At 54.2% G+C, this 13,476-nt stretch overlaps 1 protein-coding gene across 1 annotated transcript in view; it reads left to right on the top strand.

The window, feature by feature from the left end:
- Ano1 (anoctamin 1) overlaps positions 1-13,476 on the top strand; it is an 80,191-nt gene that overhangs the window by 48,176 nt on the left and 18,539 nt on the right. Inside the window, exons 13-21 of the mRNA XM_033756817.1 lie at positions 565-647; positions 3,449-3,460; positions 4,017-4,088; positions 6,022-6,099; positions 6,981-7,055; positions 10,487-10,688; positions 10,803-10,914; positions 11,484-11,541; positions 13,042-13,142. Of these exons, the coding sequence (XP_033612708.1) occupies positions 565-647; positions 3,449-3,460; positions 4,017-4,088; positions 6,022-6,099; positions 6,981-7,055; positions 10,487-10,688; positions 10,803-10,914; positions 11,484-11,541; positions 13,042-13,142 (793 nt within the window). The remainder of the gene's footprint in view (positions 1-564; positions 648-3,448; positions 3,461-4,016; positions 4,089-6,021; positions 6,100-6,980; positions 7,056-10,486; positions 10,689-10,802; positions 10,915-11,483; positions 11,542-13,041; positions 13,143-13,476) is intronic.

The following is a 13,476-nucleotide window of genomic DNA, read 5'->3' as shown; positions in this document are numbered from 1 at the left end:
TTTTTTTTTTTTTTTTTTTTTTTTTACCAGAGATCAAACTTGGGACCTTGCGCTTATGAGGCTGCACTTCTGAAAAGGCTGCATTGGGGATCAAGCCCTCAATGCATGAGTTTTTGAAGGACGCTTTATATTTAAGCCAGAAGGTGGAGTAGGTGGCGTTGAGCCATTTTGTCTATTGGGAACACAAAGCAGGATGGCACAAGGGCATGCAGACCCCTGTGTAGACTCACAGCTTTAGTGGATGGCCCTGGCCTAGCCTCAGCCTGCTGGCTTCAAGATCTCCCCTGTGACCTGGGCTTCCTAAAAAGCAATGGCACACAGTAGTCGAGGCCCTGAGGTCCGCCTACCCCACCTCCTGCTGACATGGCCTGGGCTTGATGGCCCCATGCCTCAGTTCCCTCATCTGTGAAATAGGAGAGTGGTGGTCCTACCTAGTGGGGTCTATAGAGGGCTGAATAGTTGATGCATATGGAGATCCTGGCCCTTCCTCACCTGGTGGTGCCAAAAGAAAGGATGTTGTGATATCATCCAGCTGCCCCCAACTGGTTTTCCTCCCACCCACAGCTGCCACCTTCATGGAGCACTGGAAGCGGAAACAGATGCGGCTCAATTATCACTGGGACCTCACGGGCTTTGAGGAGGAGGAGGTGAGTGGCTTTGGTGCCCTCCCCAGGTGCCCCCTGCCCCACTACCTGTTCAGGTCTCATGTGGAGGCCTGAGGTCTTAAACACCCCTGGTCTGAGGCAAGGCCACTGCTGCCAGCTCTGCTCTTTGGGATGCCCCCATTGGTAGGGTGGCTGGCCCCTGGCCCCCAGAGTCCTTTTGATCTCAGTGCTCACATGGACATGCCACCTGGTCTGGGATGGATGCCAAGGCTCACCATACTGACCACACTGCATCTGAGAACTGTCGTGTGTGAGAGGCAATTGCCGCTGCCCATGGGTCCCCAAAGGTGGCCGGGAGTGCTCACCTGGGAGCCAGCTGCAGTTCGCCATGGCTCATGTAGGGGACAGATCATTAACTAGCAGAACGGAACCAGTCATGTTCCAAAAGAAGGGGTGCTCAGCAGCCAGAGAACACTGGGATGTGAGGGGAACCACTCAGATTCCCCTAATTGCCAGATCCAACAGGAATTGCCTACAGGGTGAGTGGAAAAGAAAAGAAGGTGCTGGTACAGGTCTGTAATCCCAGCCACTCTGGAGGCTGAGGCAGGAGGATTATAAATCTGAGCTCAGGGTGGGCAGCTTAATGATTTGGTGAGACTTTGTCTGTACCACTCAGAGATAATGTGTCCCTGGGTTAAATGTCCAGTACCGGAAGAAGTGGTGGGGACACAGAAAAAGACAGTGGGAGGGATGAGACAGTGGACAAAGGGAGAAGAAAGAACCAGTGTGGTGGTGGTGAAACAGTTTTATATAAATCTGAGTTTCTGTCTCACTAAGTTGAATAAAATCACAGACAAAGGGAGGAAATTGGGGAAGTGTTTCTTGGAAAGAGTGAGACCAAATCTCTTAGTGGATATCCAAGAAAAGATAGGTCTTTATCTCCCCCTCTCATTTTAACTTTTCTCTTTTGTTCTTGGGTTGTGTTTTATAATTTTAAGCTCAACTAGCTTCTTGAACTAGCTCTTAACCTGGTGGGCTATTTTCTTTTATCTTAGGCTAGTCTCTGTTATAATGGGTGGCTGTAATCCCAGCACACTGGGAGGCCAAGGCAGGAGGATTGTGAATTCGAACTCAACCTGGGCAACTTAGTGACTTAGACCCTACCTCAAAATTTAAAAAAATAAAAAGAGCTAGGGATATAGCTCAGTGCAAAGACCCTGGGTTCAATCCCAAGGATCAGAAAGGAAGAAAGGTGAGGAGGGAAAGAAGGAAGAAAAGGAATATGGTCCCCAAAAATAGCCTTGGCCCAGAGCACCAGAGTGACCTGCACACATGTGTATGGTGTGGCTGTGCTGACTTAATGTACAAAATACACTCGCTTCTTAACAGGCTCTCCTGAGTCCTGCCATGACGCAGGCCACATCTCCATGCTTTTCTCAGGTGTTTGTGTCTGCTCACACAGCATCTCCCTCCCGGGCCAAGGAGCCAGTCAGTCACGTCCAGATGTGTGGCTCTGCTGGGGAAGCTGCGTGCCCGCTCCATTGTGACAACACTGTTAAGACACCAGAGCTTGCTGGGAAGGCCCTGTGGCCCCTTCCAGGGTATAAGTCCGGCCTCTGAGGCCAGGCTGCAGATCTTCCATTCCCGATTTGACCCCACCCTCACTATGCGACCTGGGGCAAGTTGCTCCACATCCCTGTGCCCCAGGATCCTTGCCTGTCAAGCAGGCATTAAGGAGCCATCCTCATTTGATGGGGGAGGGGTTCACTGGGTCAACAGAGCAGGGCTCAGCACATAGACAGTGCCCATAATGGGCCACCCAGCTAGCCACACCTGGGCTGCACCTGTCACCTGCCCATGTAACAGTCTCCGCTCTCCTCCACAGCTCGTCTCATGATCCTGTTTCACAGTAGCCAGCTCGAGGCTGACTCGGCCTGTTGATTGGTTCGCAGCTCTTTAGGGGCAGACCCAGGGCAGAACCCAGAGCTGTGTCCCTGTGGCAGGGGCTGGGTCAACCATACCCTGGGTCGGCTGTTCCCTTGTTGCTGTTTCAATTAGAAAGATTCAAAGAGGGCTGAGTATAGTGGCATACACCTGTAACCCCAGATACTCTGGATGTTGAGGCAGGAGGATCTCAAGTTCAAACACAGCCTAGGCAACTTAGTAACTTCATGAGAATCTGTCTCAAAATAAATTTTAAAAATTAAAAGGGCTGGGGCTGTAGCTTAGTGGTAGAGCACTTACATGGCATGATTAAAGCCCTGAGTTCAGTCCCCAGCACCAAAAAAAAAAAGATTCACCTAGAACAAAGAAAGAGTCATAGAGAACCAAGAATAGCCATAGTCTTCTTGTTTTAGGCATCAAATTAGTAGGGCTGGGGATGCAGCTCATTGGTGCCACACCTGTCTGGCAAGCACAAGGTCCCGAGTTCAATTCCTGGTACTGGGGAGAAAAACTAATATATCCAGAAATCATGACAGGGACCATCGGACAAACAATCCCAGGTGGTTGGCACGAGGTCCCCACAGTGAGCCCCATGCCTCCCCACATGGTATGACCCCAGGTTTTGTCACACAAAGCAGAAGGAAGGTGGGCTCAGCCTGGCTCTCACCTGGAAAATAGCAAAAACTTGGCCACTGCAAAACCAATGGCCTGTAGAGTCATCTGAAGTCGCAGTGACTTTTAACAGACTCTGGGTCCCCACCGTCACCCTCCCCTCCTTGTCACCATATCCATCCTGGTTTTTAAGAAAACAGTCTTTAGAGGATGCGCCCCATGTCTGAAAAACACAATGATTAATGAAATCTTTTTGTTTTTGTTTTTTCTTTTCTGGTTCCCCGAAGGAAGCAGTCAAGGTTTGGAACTTTTTGTCACTCCTCTGTCCTCCTACAGCCTATCTCCCAGAACCGGGACCTCTGCCGCACCTAACCCATCTGTTTCCACCCCGCAGCTCCTCACGGCTCTCCCTGGCCAGGGTGTCTGCTTCTCCCCTCCTCTAACCCCTTCTTCCGTTCCAGCGCCTCGCTCTGGGCTCCCCGGGGCCTGGCACTTCTGGCCTGCCCACGCTTGCTGCACCACTGCGTCTCCCCTCCCCTCCTCCCTGGCTTCCACAGCCTGCCCTCGGGCCAGTTCACGGCTGGACCTCACTGCAGCCCGGCACAGCCTCGTCCTCTGAGGACCCCAAAGCCAGGCCCTGTGGCTGTCTGTTGGGCTGGGGTCCCAAGGGGAGTGTGCTGGGCCCAAGTCCAGGCCAAACACAGAGACCTCAGAATTGGAAATGTGGCAATCAGTCCGCCATGAACTGGCCCTGAAGGAACGCGCAGCACATACATGGGCTGGTTGCCATGTACCCATTCGGAGGATTTCACAGCCACTATGGGCAGGACCCCGCTGACTCAGTTTCTTTCACAGGATCATCCCAGAGCCGAATACGAAGCCAGAGTCTTGGAGAAGTCACTGAGGAAAGAATCCAAAAACAAAGAGGTACGGGGATCACTGCCAACTAGTTTTGCCAGCAGTAAAGTGCCAAGTGTTCACGCATAGACTGGGATCAGCAAACACTGTGTTCATCAGGTGTAGATCAGGGTCGGCCTAGATAGTAAATATTTTAGGTTCTTTATGCCTATACTGCAACTACTCAACTCTACATTGGGAAGTGAAAGTGGCCATCGAGGACTGGTAAACAAACACGCCTAGCTATGTTCCAATAAAACTTTATTTACAAAAACAGGAAGGGGACAGATTTGGCTGGAGATGCCAAAGCAGATATAGATATAGCCAGATGTAGATCTGTCTTCCTCCGGATGTATCCTGTGGGCAGTCTCAGGCCTCAGCACACACTTCAACAAATGAACCTCAAGGTGTAAAACTATTTTTTTGTGGTACACTTAGCATCGATACCACCACCCCTGTGTTCTGCATTAAACAAAGAGATGGAAGCATTTGTGAGCCAGGGTCTCTGTTTCCCTCACAGACTGTGAGAATGAGAGAAAGAAGTGTGCTTTTTGTGATGCACTTGAGGCCACCCTGTTTTTATAAGGAATCCCCTTCTCTGTCCCAAACCTCTCATCCGAACCAAAGCCTTATGTGCATAGCCTGAATCCTCACAAACCTCGAGAGCATGTAGCTATTTTTAATGCTGGGTTTTCACGTGATCTGGGACAAACCAGCAGCTCCTGGGCTTTATGCACCTCTCACCGAGGCTGGAGGAGTTCTCCCTGGCTCTTATGGAGAATGGAGAATGGTTGGAAAATGCTCTTCTGGCTCCCAGACTGCCCAGTCCGCCTCTGGCACTGGCCAGGACACGCCCCTGAGTTTCTCTTTCCTTGTCATTATGTCATGTGTGCAGAACTCACTGGTACCCTGTGGCCGGAGGTCACAGTGAACAGAGTCCCATCTGGGGGCAAAGGTGGGTACTCTCAGCTCCTGTAACAGCAAGCACCAGGTGTGGCCCAGGTCTCCCGCATCTGGAAGGAAGTTCCCTCCCTCAGGGCACCCTTCAAGCGTGCGCAAGCCGGAACTATCACCCTAAAATAAAGAGGCTTTCTCTCCAGTTCAACCCATCACACTGCAGGTGTTGCCATTTGTATACGGCCTACCACTGTGGGCCCGTGGGCAGTGTCCCCAGTGCCGAGTCTGGGTTGAGATGTCTCAGGAGCTGGCGTAAGGCTCCTGGGACAGTCGCCCCATGGCTCTGCGGTTGTCCTTAGGGTGAGCTCAGATGGGTATTTCATTCCTTCCCAAGGGGAAAAAGGCTTGTGGCCACCACACCCATTCAAGGCAAGAGGCCTCAGCGAGCAGCAACGGCAAGCTGGAGTCTGCGGTGCTGCAGCTGCCCCTCAGCCCAGGGCTTGGTTTCAACTCGAGCTCTTGAGTGCAGGGAGCCACATAGGTGTCAGGCTTATTTCTTCAGGCCCCTGATCATGATGCCAGGTTTCCCGAGGGCCACACCCCTCATTTCCTACTCCATTTCATGTGGCTTCTGGCTGCTGCTTCTCTGGTTTGGATCTTTCTCCCCAGCTATGGCAAAAAGATGCACCATGTCCTTGGCATGGTAATTTGGGCTTCTGGGTGTGGCTCCATCTTGCCTTTCTGAGATGCTCATGGTGACGGGCCCCCCATCTCCTCACAGTCTGAACCACTAAAATTGCAGCTGCCATCTCTTGAGATGGATCCCAGCAAGCCCAGAGTAGAGGGCAGGCTGAAGTCTGTGTTCCAGAATCTTCCACCTCCGTTGCCATGACTTCCCTTGCAGCCTCGCTTTTAGAATGTGGGTCTCTTCCCACCTCTTACTTGTTTAAAACACCCAGAACTGGAATTGGCCCTATGAGAGCATGTGCTCCAAGGCCCGCAGCCTGGCCCAAGGTCAGTAGTGTGCCTCGTCCTGCCTCAGCCTCTTTTCCCTACCTGCCCTCAGAAGCGCCTGCATGTTCCGGAGGAGTCAACAAACAAGTGGAAGCAGAGGGTTAAGAGCGCCATGGCGGGGGTGAAATTGGTACTTTCGTGTCTGGGGCAGCGCGCATCCTGACCATGTGCAGACCCCCCAGTCCTTGTGGTCCTGCCTCTACCCTGTGTTCTAACACTCACACCCGCACCCCTCACTTCCCGCCACGCCCTGTGAGCCCTGCCTGTGTCAGTGTCGCTGCATGGCCGTGGTGGGCCCCATGTTGAGGGAGCTCTGGTTCACTGGGGCTCCTGAGCTGTCCTCGTGACGGCTGCCCATGAGCACTTCGTGGTGTCCCTGCTAACACTCACGCGCCCGCCCCGAAAGAGTCCGTGCCGGCATTCCGTGGTCCACACGCGGGTTTTCCTGTTGAAAAGCCCAGCCCCACTCGAAATATCTGGGCCCGTGATCGGCTTCTCCCTGAGGTTCCTGAAGCCCAAGCTGCCCCCTGCCCCGAGAGCCTTCCCAAGCCACATGTCCCTACAGTTCCTGTTACTATGCAGGGATCAACATTTTCACTTGTAATGCTACGGCTTGTTTCAACTTGTTCAGCAAAAGAAAAATAACTATCATAGTCTGGGTTGTCATGGTTAATCATTTGGACCCTGTGGCCCTCGAAGGGAGCCCTGCAGCAGTAGAAGTTGGTTTCAATTGCTGGCTGCTCCCAGACATAGGACTCCCAGTTCTTAGTGGCGTTGGCAGCTTACCCCAGCACATGGAGGAAGTGAGGTCCTGAACCCCTGTCCACAGAAAGCATCACTACATAGGAAATAAGCTCCCGTGTGCCTCTGTGAACACCGGGAATTTGCACCCGCTCATCGCCCCTTTTAAGGTTTCCCAAGTGTCTCTGTTGTCCAAGTCATCTGTGTGTGTGTGTGCACGTCTGTCCCCTGGTGCTTCCCAGAGAGTGACCTGACCATTCCATGTTGCAGACAGATAAGGTGAAGCTCACCTGGAAAGACCGGTTCCCTGCATATCTCACCAACCTGGTCTCCATCATCTTCATGGTGAGTTCCGGAGGGTAGCAGCAGAAGGGGATGAGGGATGCCCACAAGGAGGGCTCCACACCCACTGTGACTGGGCCACTGGGAACACTGTGCTGCCTGCCACTCATTCCAGGACGTGGTGGCCCTGGTTCCTCTGGTGGAGGGTCAGCGTGGACCCAGCCCTCCCTCTAGAATGGGATGGGGTCAGGATTCCTTAGCAGCCCCTGGGAGCTCCATATTCCTGGGGTCCAGAGGTGACACTCAGGTTTCATTGAGTGTGACATTTAGGTAACCAGTATCCAAACTTGGGACTTCACAGAGTCCTGTAAAACCAAACTGAGGAGTCTTTAAGAAAACCCTTAAAGAAATGACACAGAGACAAGACAAAAGGTACAGCCACCCTGCTTGGGGGAATGCAGGTCTGTGACTCTGAGCTTGTCTGCTCAGCTGATGTGAATAAATCAGTGAGCCTTTTGTGACTGCCTCAGGAGACTCCAATCCCACATTGATTCGGCCCAGCCCCACACCACCTGAGTGCCTATCACCCCTCGAGTGATCAGGGCCACCAGTGGTCCCATTTTGTCCAACCTGGGAGCATTAAGTGAGCCTCGTACAGCCACCTGATGCCCAGAGCCCTGTGTTGGTCATTGTGCCAAGGGCTTTGCTGGGAATGTCCCATTCAGTCTTCAGAGCTGACCAGTCGTAGTACCATCCCCATCCTGCTGATGCAGAAATTGAGACCTAGAGGTTGTGCCTCTCTCCCCGGGACATGAGCCGGCAGGTGACGGAGCCAGGAACAAGCTCATCATTTTGCTCCAAGATCCCTTGCACAGTGCAAACTTGGAAAGGAGGCAGGAGGTTGTCTGGGATTTCTTGGGTTGAGTGGAGGGCCAAGGGCCTCTTAACCAAGTAATGGAAGCCAGCATAGAACTCAGTTTCTCCCCACACTCAGGGATTGGGGGATTGGGGACACCTAAGACCACTTCCTCTTTGCCCCAGAGAAGGGGAGCCTTGGTGGGGGCTGACGGGGCCTGTAGTACTCTGTTGTTCGGTTTTTCCATCACTGGGGTAAGTACCTGACACCACAACTCCCAGGACAGACTTGCAATGGCTCAGGTTTCAGAGGAGCCAGTCCATGGTCGGCCGCCTCCAAAGCAGGAACATCATAGCCGAAGGGCCTGGAGGAAGAGTGCTGCTCACTTCATATCGGCCAGGAAATAGAGCAGAGGGGGAAAGTGCTGGAGTGAGAGGTGTGCCCTCCAGAGACACATGCCTAGTAACCCACATCTCCAAGGGAGCTCCACCTCCTGTCAGCCTTCAGCCGTGATGCTCACTGGATTCATCTACTGATGAGTAGAGACTGCATGACCCAGGCACCTCTCCAGGGGACTCGGGTGGGAGTGGGTTCAGCCGCAGCCTGAGCATGCGTGTCCCCTTTTGTGCTAGGGGATAACCAGAGACTAGCTGGGTCCCTCACCTGCAACATCCCCACCCCTCCCCACTGAGGGGCCGGGCTCAGGGCGTGGGAGACTCAGGTAACCCCCATGTCCAGCTGCACCTGGTAGACCAGAAAGGATTGTTGGCAGAAGGACTGGTGAGGCAGCGGGAAGGGGCTGGGTGGTCGGGCTGGTCTGGCAGCTCCAGGATGCTATCAGGGGCGCAGGCTTCTCTGACCTTCTCCTCGTCCATCCTAGCCTTGTGTCCACTCTTGGTCATAACGTGACTGCTCCCCGTTCAGCATCACTCTGCTTTCCAGGCAGAAAGAAGGAGAAGCAATGGGGTGAGGTATAAAATGGGCAGCAGAGGCTGTTCCCACCCTTTGAAGGGGCCCCTGCCTACATCTCATTGGTCAGAACTCATTCTCTGGCCACCCAGTCTGCAGAGAGGCTGAGAGAGTAGCTCACCATGGTCCCTGCAAGGTGAGGAAATGGAGCAAATGGTAGGAACGCGGGATACGGACTGGTCCACATTTCCTTCCCAATCCTCGACAGCATTGTGAGTCACATTCACTGTGAATGAGGATACAGCTTTTTCTCCAACTCAGAGCCCCATTCACAGAACAGATGTGGTCTGGTGCTCCGGACGCTGATGTGGACAGTTGGCCAGACCTGGCCTGGCACCTTCATTTCAGAAAAGGAGCACCAGGCCTCCCCATCCTGGCACACACTGGCCCCCAAATAGTGTACGTGGCGGGTGCCTGCTGTGGCTGAGTCCCCACAGCCCAGTGCCCCATCTCCACTCCACTCACTGGCACAAGGGATGTCTTTGAGGCCAGGGTGGGGCTGCCTGGCAGGACGGAGGGGTGCTCCAAGGAAAGCTTGGTTCCCTGGCTCCAGAAGCGGTACCCATGCCCCCCAGCCAGCTACCAGGGCATGGTGTGGGCTGCACATGCTTTCCAGGGTGGGTGTGGTCACCGTTTAGTTACCGGCAGATGTCTGCAGAAGCCAGCACTGGTGGCCCAGAGGGTACAATGAGAGCCTACTTGGGAGGTCCCCAAAGGCCACAGCCTCCCTGTGTGTCTCATCCATCCCGAGCCATAACTGGAGGCACATGGGCTCTCCCGGGAGTCGTGAGGGGCCTTCTCAGCAGAGACAGGACCCACTGTCTGCACCAAAGACACAGGGACATGTGGCAGGAGCCTTCAAACTGCAGCAGGAGCTCAGTCTTGGCCGAGAGGCCCGGCTCTTGTGCACCTCCCAGTTGCCCCTGCCCTCCCCAATCCTCAGTGAGTCCTCAGGGTGGGCATCCATACCCCTGGGCAGGGCAGGGACTGGGTCTTGCTGCTTGATTTGGGCTATAGGAAAAGGAATTCCAGGCACACAGACAGATAACCTGTGGTAGATGAAACAAACTTGTCAGGGTAGCCAGCTCTGTTTTATGGAAGTTCTGATCCATGGTGGGTTTGACCAGCCCTCGGGTTGCTCCCATGGAGGATCCTGGCAGGCTGGGAGACAGGACCCAGCGGTCTCCCACCAGACCTACAGTGATGCCTGCTGCCACCTCTACCATAGGGCAATGCCCTGGGCACGGCACACCTGGGCCAGCACTCTCCAAGGCTGTCCCAGCTTCTGCTCATCTACCCCAGGTCAGGGGAGAAGCACCCCTCCTGCAGCAGCTAGCACCCCCCACTTCAGAACAGTCACTGAGGTTCTGGTCATGCTATGTTTTGGGCCCCAAGACAGAAGGATCTGGTGAACTTCAGGCACCAGCAGACCCACTATAGAGCTCAGCTCCTGAGCAGGTGTCCAGTCCTGGCTACACAACCTGTCTCTGGTCTGTAGGGCCCTCTCGTATCAAACAAGGCACCACTTCCCTCTGCCTGCAGTGGGTTAACACACAAAGCCCTGGCCCCTGGGGGAGCAGGAGAAATGTCAGTCTCGGTTCTGACACAGAAGAGCTGGAAGGTGAGGAGAGCTGGGCCCCTTGCCAATGCCTCCCTGCCCCTTCCACAGATTGCGGTGACGTTCGCCATCGTCCTCGGTGTCATCATCTACAGAATCTCCATGGCCGCCGCATTGGCCATGAACTCCTCCCCATCCGTGAGGTCCAACATCCGGGTCACAGTCACAGCCACCGCGGTCATCATCAACCTGGTGGTCATCATCCTCTTGGATGAGGTCTACGGCTGCATCGCCAGGTGGCTCACCAAGATCGGTGAGTGCCCCTGTCCCGGGTCCTGCCCGGCAGTGCTGCCCAAGGTCCCCATCTGTGAGCCGGCTGCAAGCAGAAGGGGTGACTGCAGCAGGTTCACTTCATCCTGCCCCCCAGAGGTCCCGAAGACTGAGAAGAGCTTTGAGGAGAGACTGATCTTCAAGGCTTTCCTGCTGAAGTTCGTGAACTCCTACACACCCATCTTCTACGTGGCTTTCTTCAAAGGCCGGTAGGGACTTCAGCCTTTGCTCAACCTGTTCTGCCCCATCTGGTTCACAGCTCCCCTCTAGCCTTCCCCTCCAAATGGGAGGCCCAGAAGCAGGCAGAACAGGCAGGCTAGCTCCCTCAGCTGCAACCCTTGGAGAAGTCCTGGCTCCTGCTTTGGGTGGCAGAACGGCAGGACTCCTGGGCAGTGGGCACCCCAAGAAGTGGAGACTTCAGGTAGCCAGATCTTTGAGGAGCATGAACCCCAAGAAATACAGAGCCAAGCCTCGGGGACCCCAGGCAGCAAGGATGCCAGGCAGCAGTACCCCCATCCGGGCAGTGACCCTCACTCACAGCAACCTGGCTTCTCCAATTACAGATAAGGATTGAGCCAAGAGAGCCGGGGCCTCCGGGTGTAAGCGGGGTGGCCACCCGCACTGTCCTAGCAGAGGCGATCAGGCGGGAGGTGCCTGTGAATACAGACTCGGCTCAGACTTTGGTGCCGCAGCCCAGCACAGAGCACCCTTGGGTGGAATCATGTTCTTCGGGTGGAGCAAAACCTGGTTCCATTAATGACTTTCACATTTGTTTCAGCTTCGTGGGACGCCCAGGCGACTACGTGTACATCTTCCGCTCGTTCCGAATGGAAGAGGTAACCGAGGCTGGTAGTTTACAGCAGCCCCTTCTGCTTGGCTCCCCCACGGGTCCACACCAGGATCTGGGGAACAGCATGGATGCCTGTTTGCTAGGCTGTAGCAGCCTTTCCTCTCCTGGGACAGAATCTGTGCTTTTCTCCACCTGGTGGGTTGGTTTTGGTCTTACTTGGCATGTCCACAGGGAAGCACCCTAAAAAGACAAACTCTCCTCAGGGTTAAAGAAAGAAAATTACACACACTTTGTCTTTTGTTTCTTTTTCTGGTGAGCCTTTGAGTATTTCCATCTCTGGTTAAAATGAGTTAATGAGGAAAAACAGACCTCGGCTATATTTTTTTTTTTTTTTTACTTCCAACTTTGCAACGCCCACCTCTCTATCCTCAGACTTGATGCTGGCAACATTTGGCTTCTGCCCCACAATTCTGGCCACAGAGGGTCTGGCGCCAGCCGCTGCCTGCCTCTGAGTCATGGCCCATGGACGGGCTCCACTGCATTTGTCCCATGACTGGTGGCTCCATCAGACCAGCCTGGGTCCAGGTCCAGGCCTCAAGGGAACCAGCACACATTTTCACTGTGAAATGGGATAAAGGGCTAGGGTGGGCATCAGGTGTGGGGCAATCTGGCCTTCTCAACTCTAGCCCAGAAGTTCAGAGGCCTGAATGTAGGCCATGGACGTCCTGGGGCTCCTCCAGGGTTGTGATATTTGTATAAAGCCTATATAGTATTTCTTACTTTTTGCACGACATTTCTTACATATGTGACACACTGTCAGACTCTGCCATTACAGAAGTAGGAGAAAAGCCTTTGTAGAATAGACTAAAACAAAGGTCATAATCTTTTTTTATGAAATAATGGCTCTCCAAGACAAGTGTTTTGGTAATGGTATAACAGGGTTTGCTGGGGTCTCAGAGAAATGTCACTGTGCCTTCAAGGCCACCAGACTTTCTATCACTTGGGCAAGTTAAGCTTCCTGCCCACAGAGGCATCTCACCATCTCCTGCAGCCAGTCCTGCCCTGAAGAGCTACAATCCCACTGAGGGCCGGGCTGCCTCACTGTGTGGCTTCCAGCTGCACGGCCAGACCTGCCCCGCTATGCAGCCTGTGGGTGAGTGGCCAGGGTATAAGACAAGTATGAGACAGGCTGTGCTCCCTCTGGAGGGTGTAGGGGAGGGTCTTTCCTTGCTTTGTCCAGCACATGGGGTGCTTAGGATCCTTCACAATCATTCCAGTCCGCCTCTTCCTTCTTTCTGTGTCTTTTCTTATGAGGACGCCAGTGGCAGGATTAGAGCCACCTACCCCAGGATGGCCTCATCTTGATTTACAACTGCAATGACCCTTTCTCCCAGTAAAGCCCCCTTCACAGATCCAGGGATTAGGACTTGTCTTTTGGGGGGACCCAAGTCAGTCCCCAGCTTGATGGTCACCCTCGCTGCTCGGGGGTGCGCTCTCACCTCTCCAGTGTCCCCCAGGAGCGGGGCTCACACAGCTCTCTCTGCAGTGTGCCCCAGGGGGCTGCCTCATGGAGCTCTGCATCCAGCTCAGCATCATTATGCTGGGGAAGCAGCTCATCCAGAACAACCTGTTCGAGATCGGCATCCCGTGAGTCCCGTCCAGCTGGGGCGGGGGGAGTGGGGAGCTGGGCCTTGGGGTTCATGGTTGGCTCTTGCGCTGGCTGGGTGACAGGTGGTGAGGACTGAATGGGAAAAGGACGGGGAGAAGTCACTCTGTGTGGACAAGGAGAGGGAGGAGGCTGCAATGGAGGGAACAGCAGACACCCCCAAAGCCACCTGTGGGCCCCAGGATTGGCGGGTGGGGGTCAGAGCTTGTCTTCCTCCCTCTGTGCCCTTCAGAAATCCGTACCCATTCCTTGTCCCTAGAGGGGCCGCTCGCTGAACTATTCTCTCTCTCTCTCTCTCTCTCTCTCTCTCTCTCT

The sequence above is a fragment of the Fukomys damarensis genome, unplaced genomic scaffold (genome assembly GCF_012274545.1).
Source record: "Fukomys damarensis isolate Sample0158 unplaced genomic scaffold, DMR_v1.0_HiC HiC_scaffold_27, whole genome shotgun sequence".
In the NCBI taxonomy this organism is placed as follows: domain Eukaryota; kingdom Metazoa; phylum Chordata; class Mammalia; order Rodentia; family Bathyergidae; genus Fukomys; species Fukomys damarensis.
Note: the sequence above shows the minus strand (reverse complement) of the source record. Positions and strands in the feature narration are given on the sequence as shown.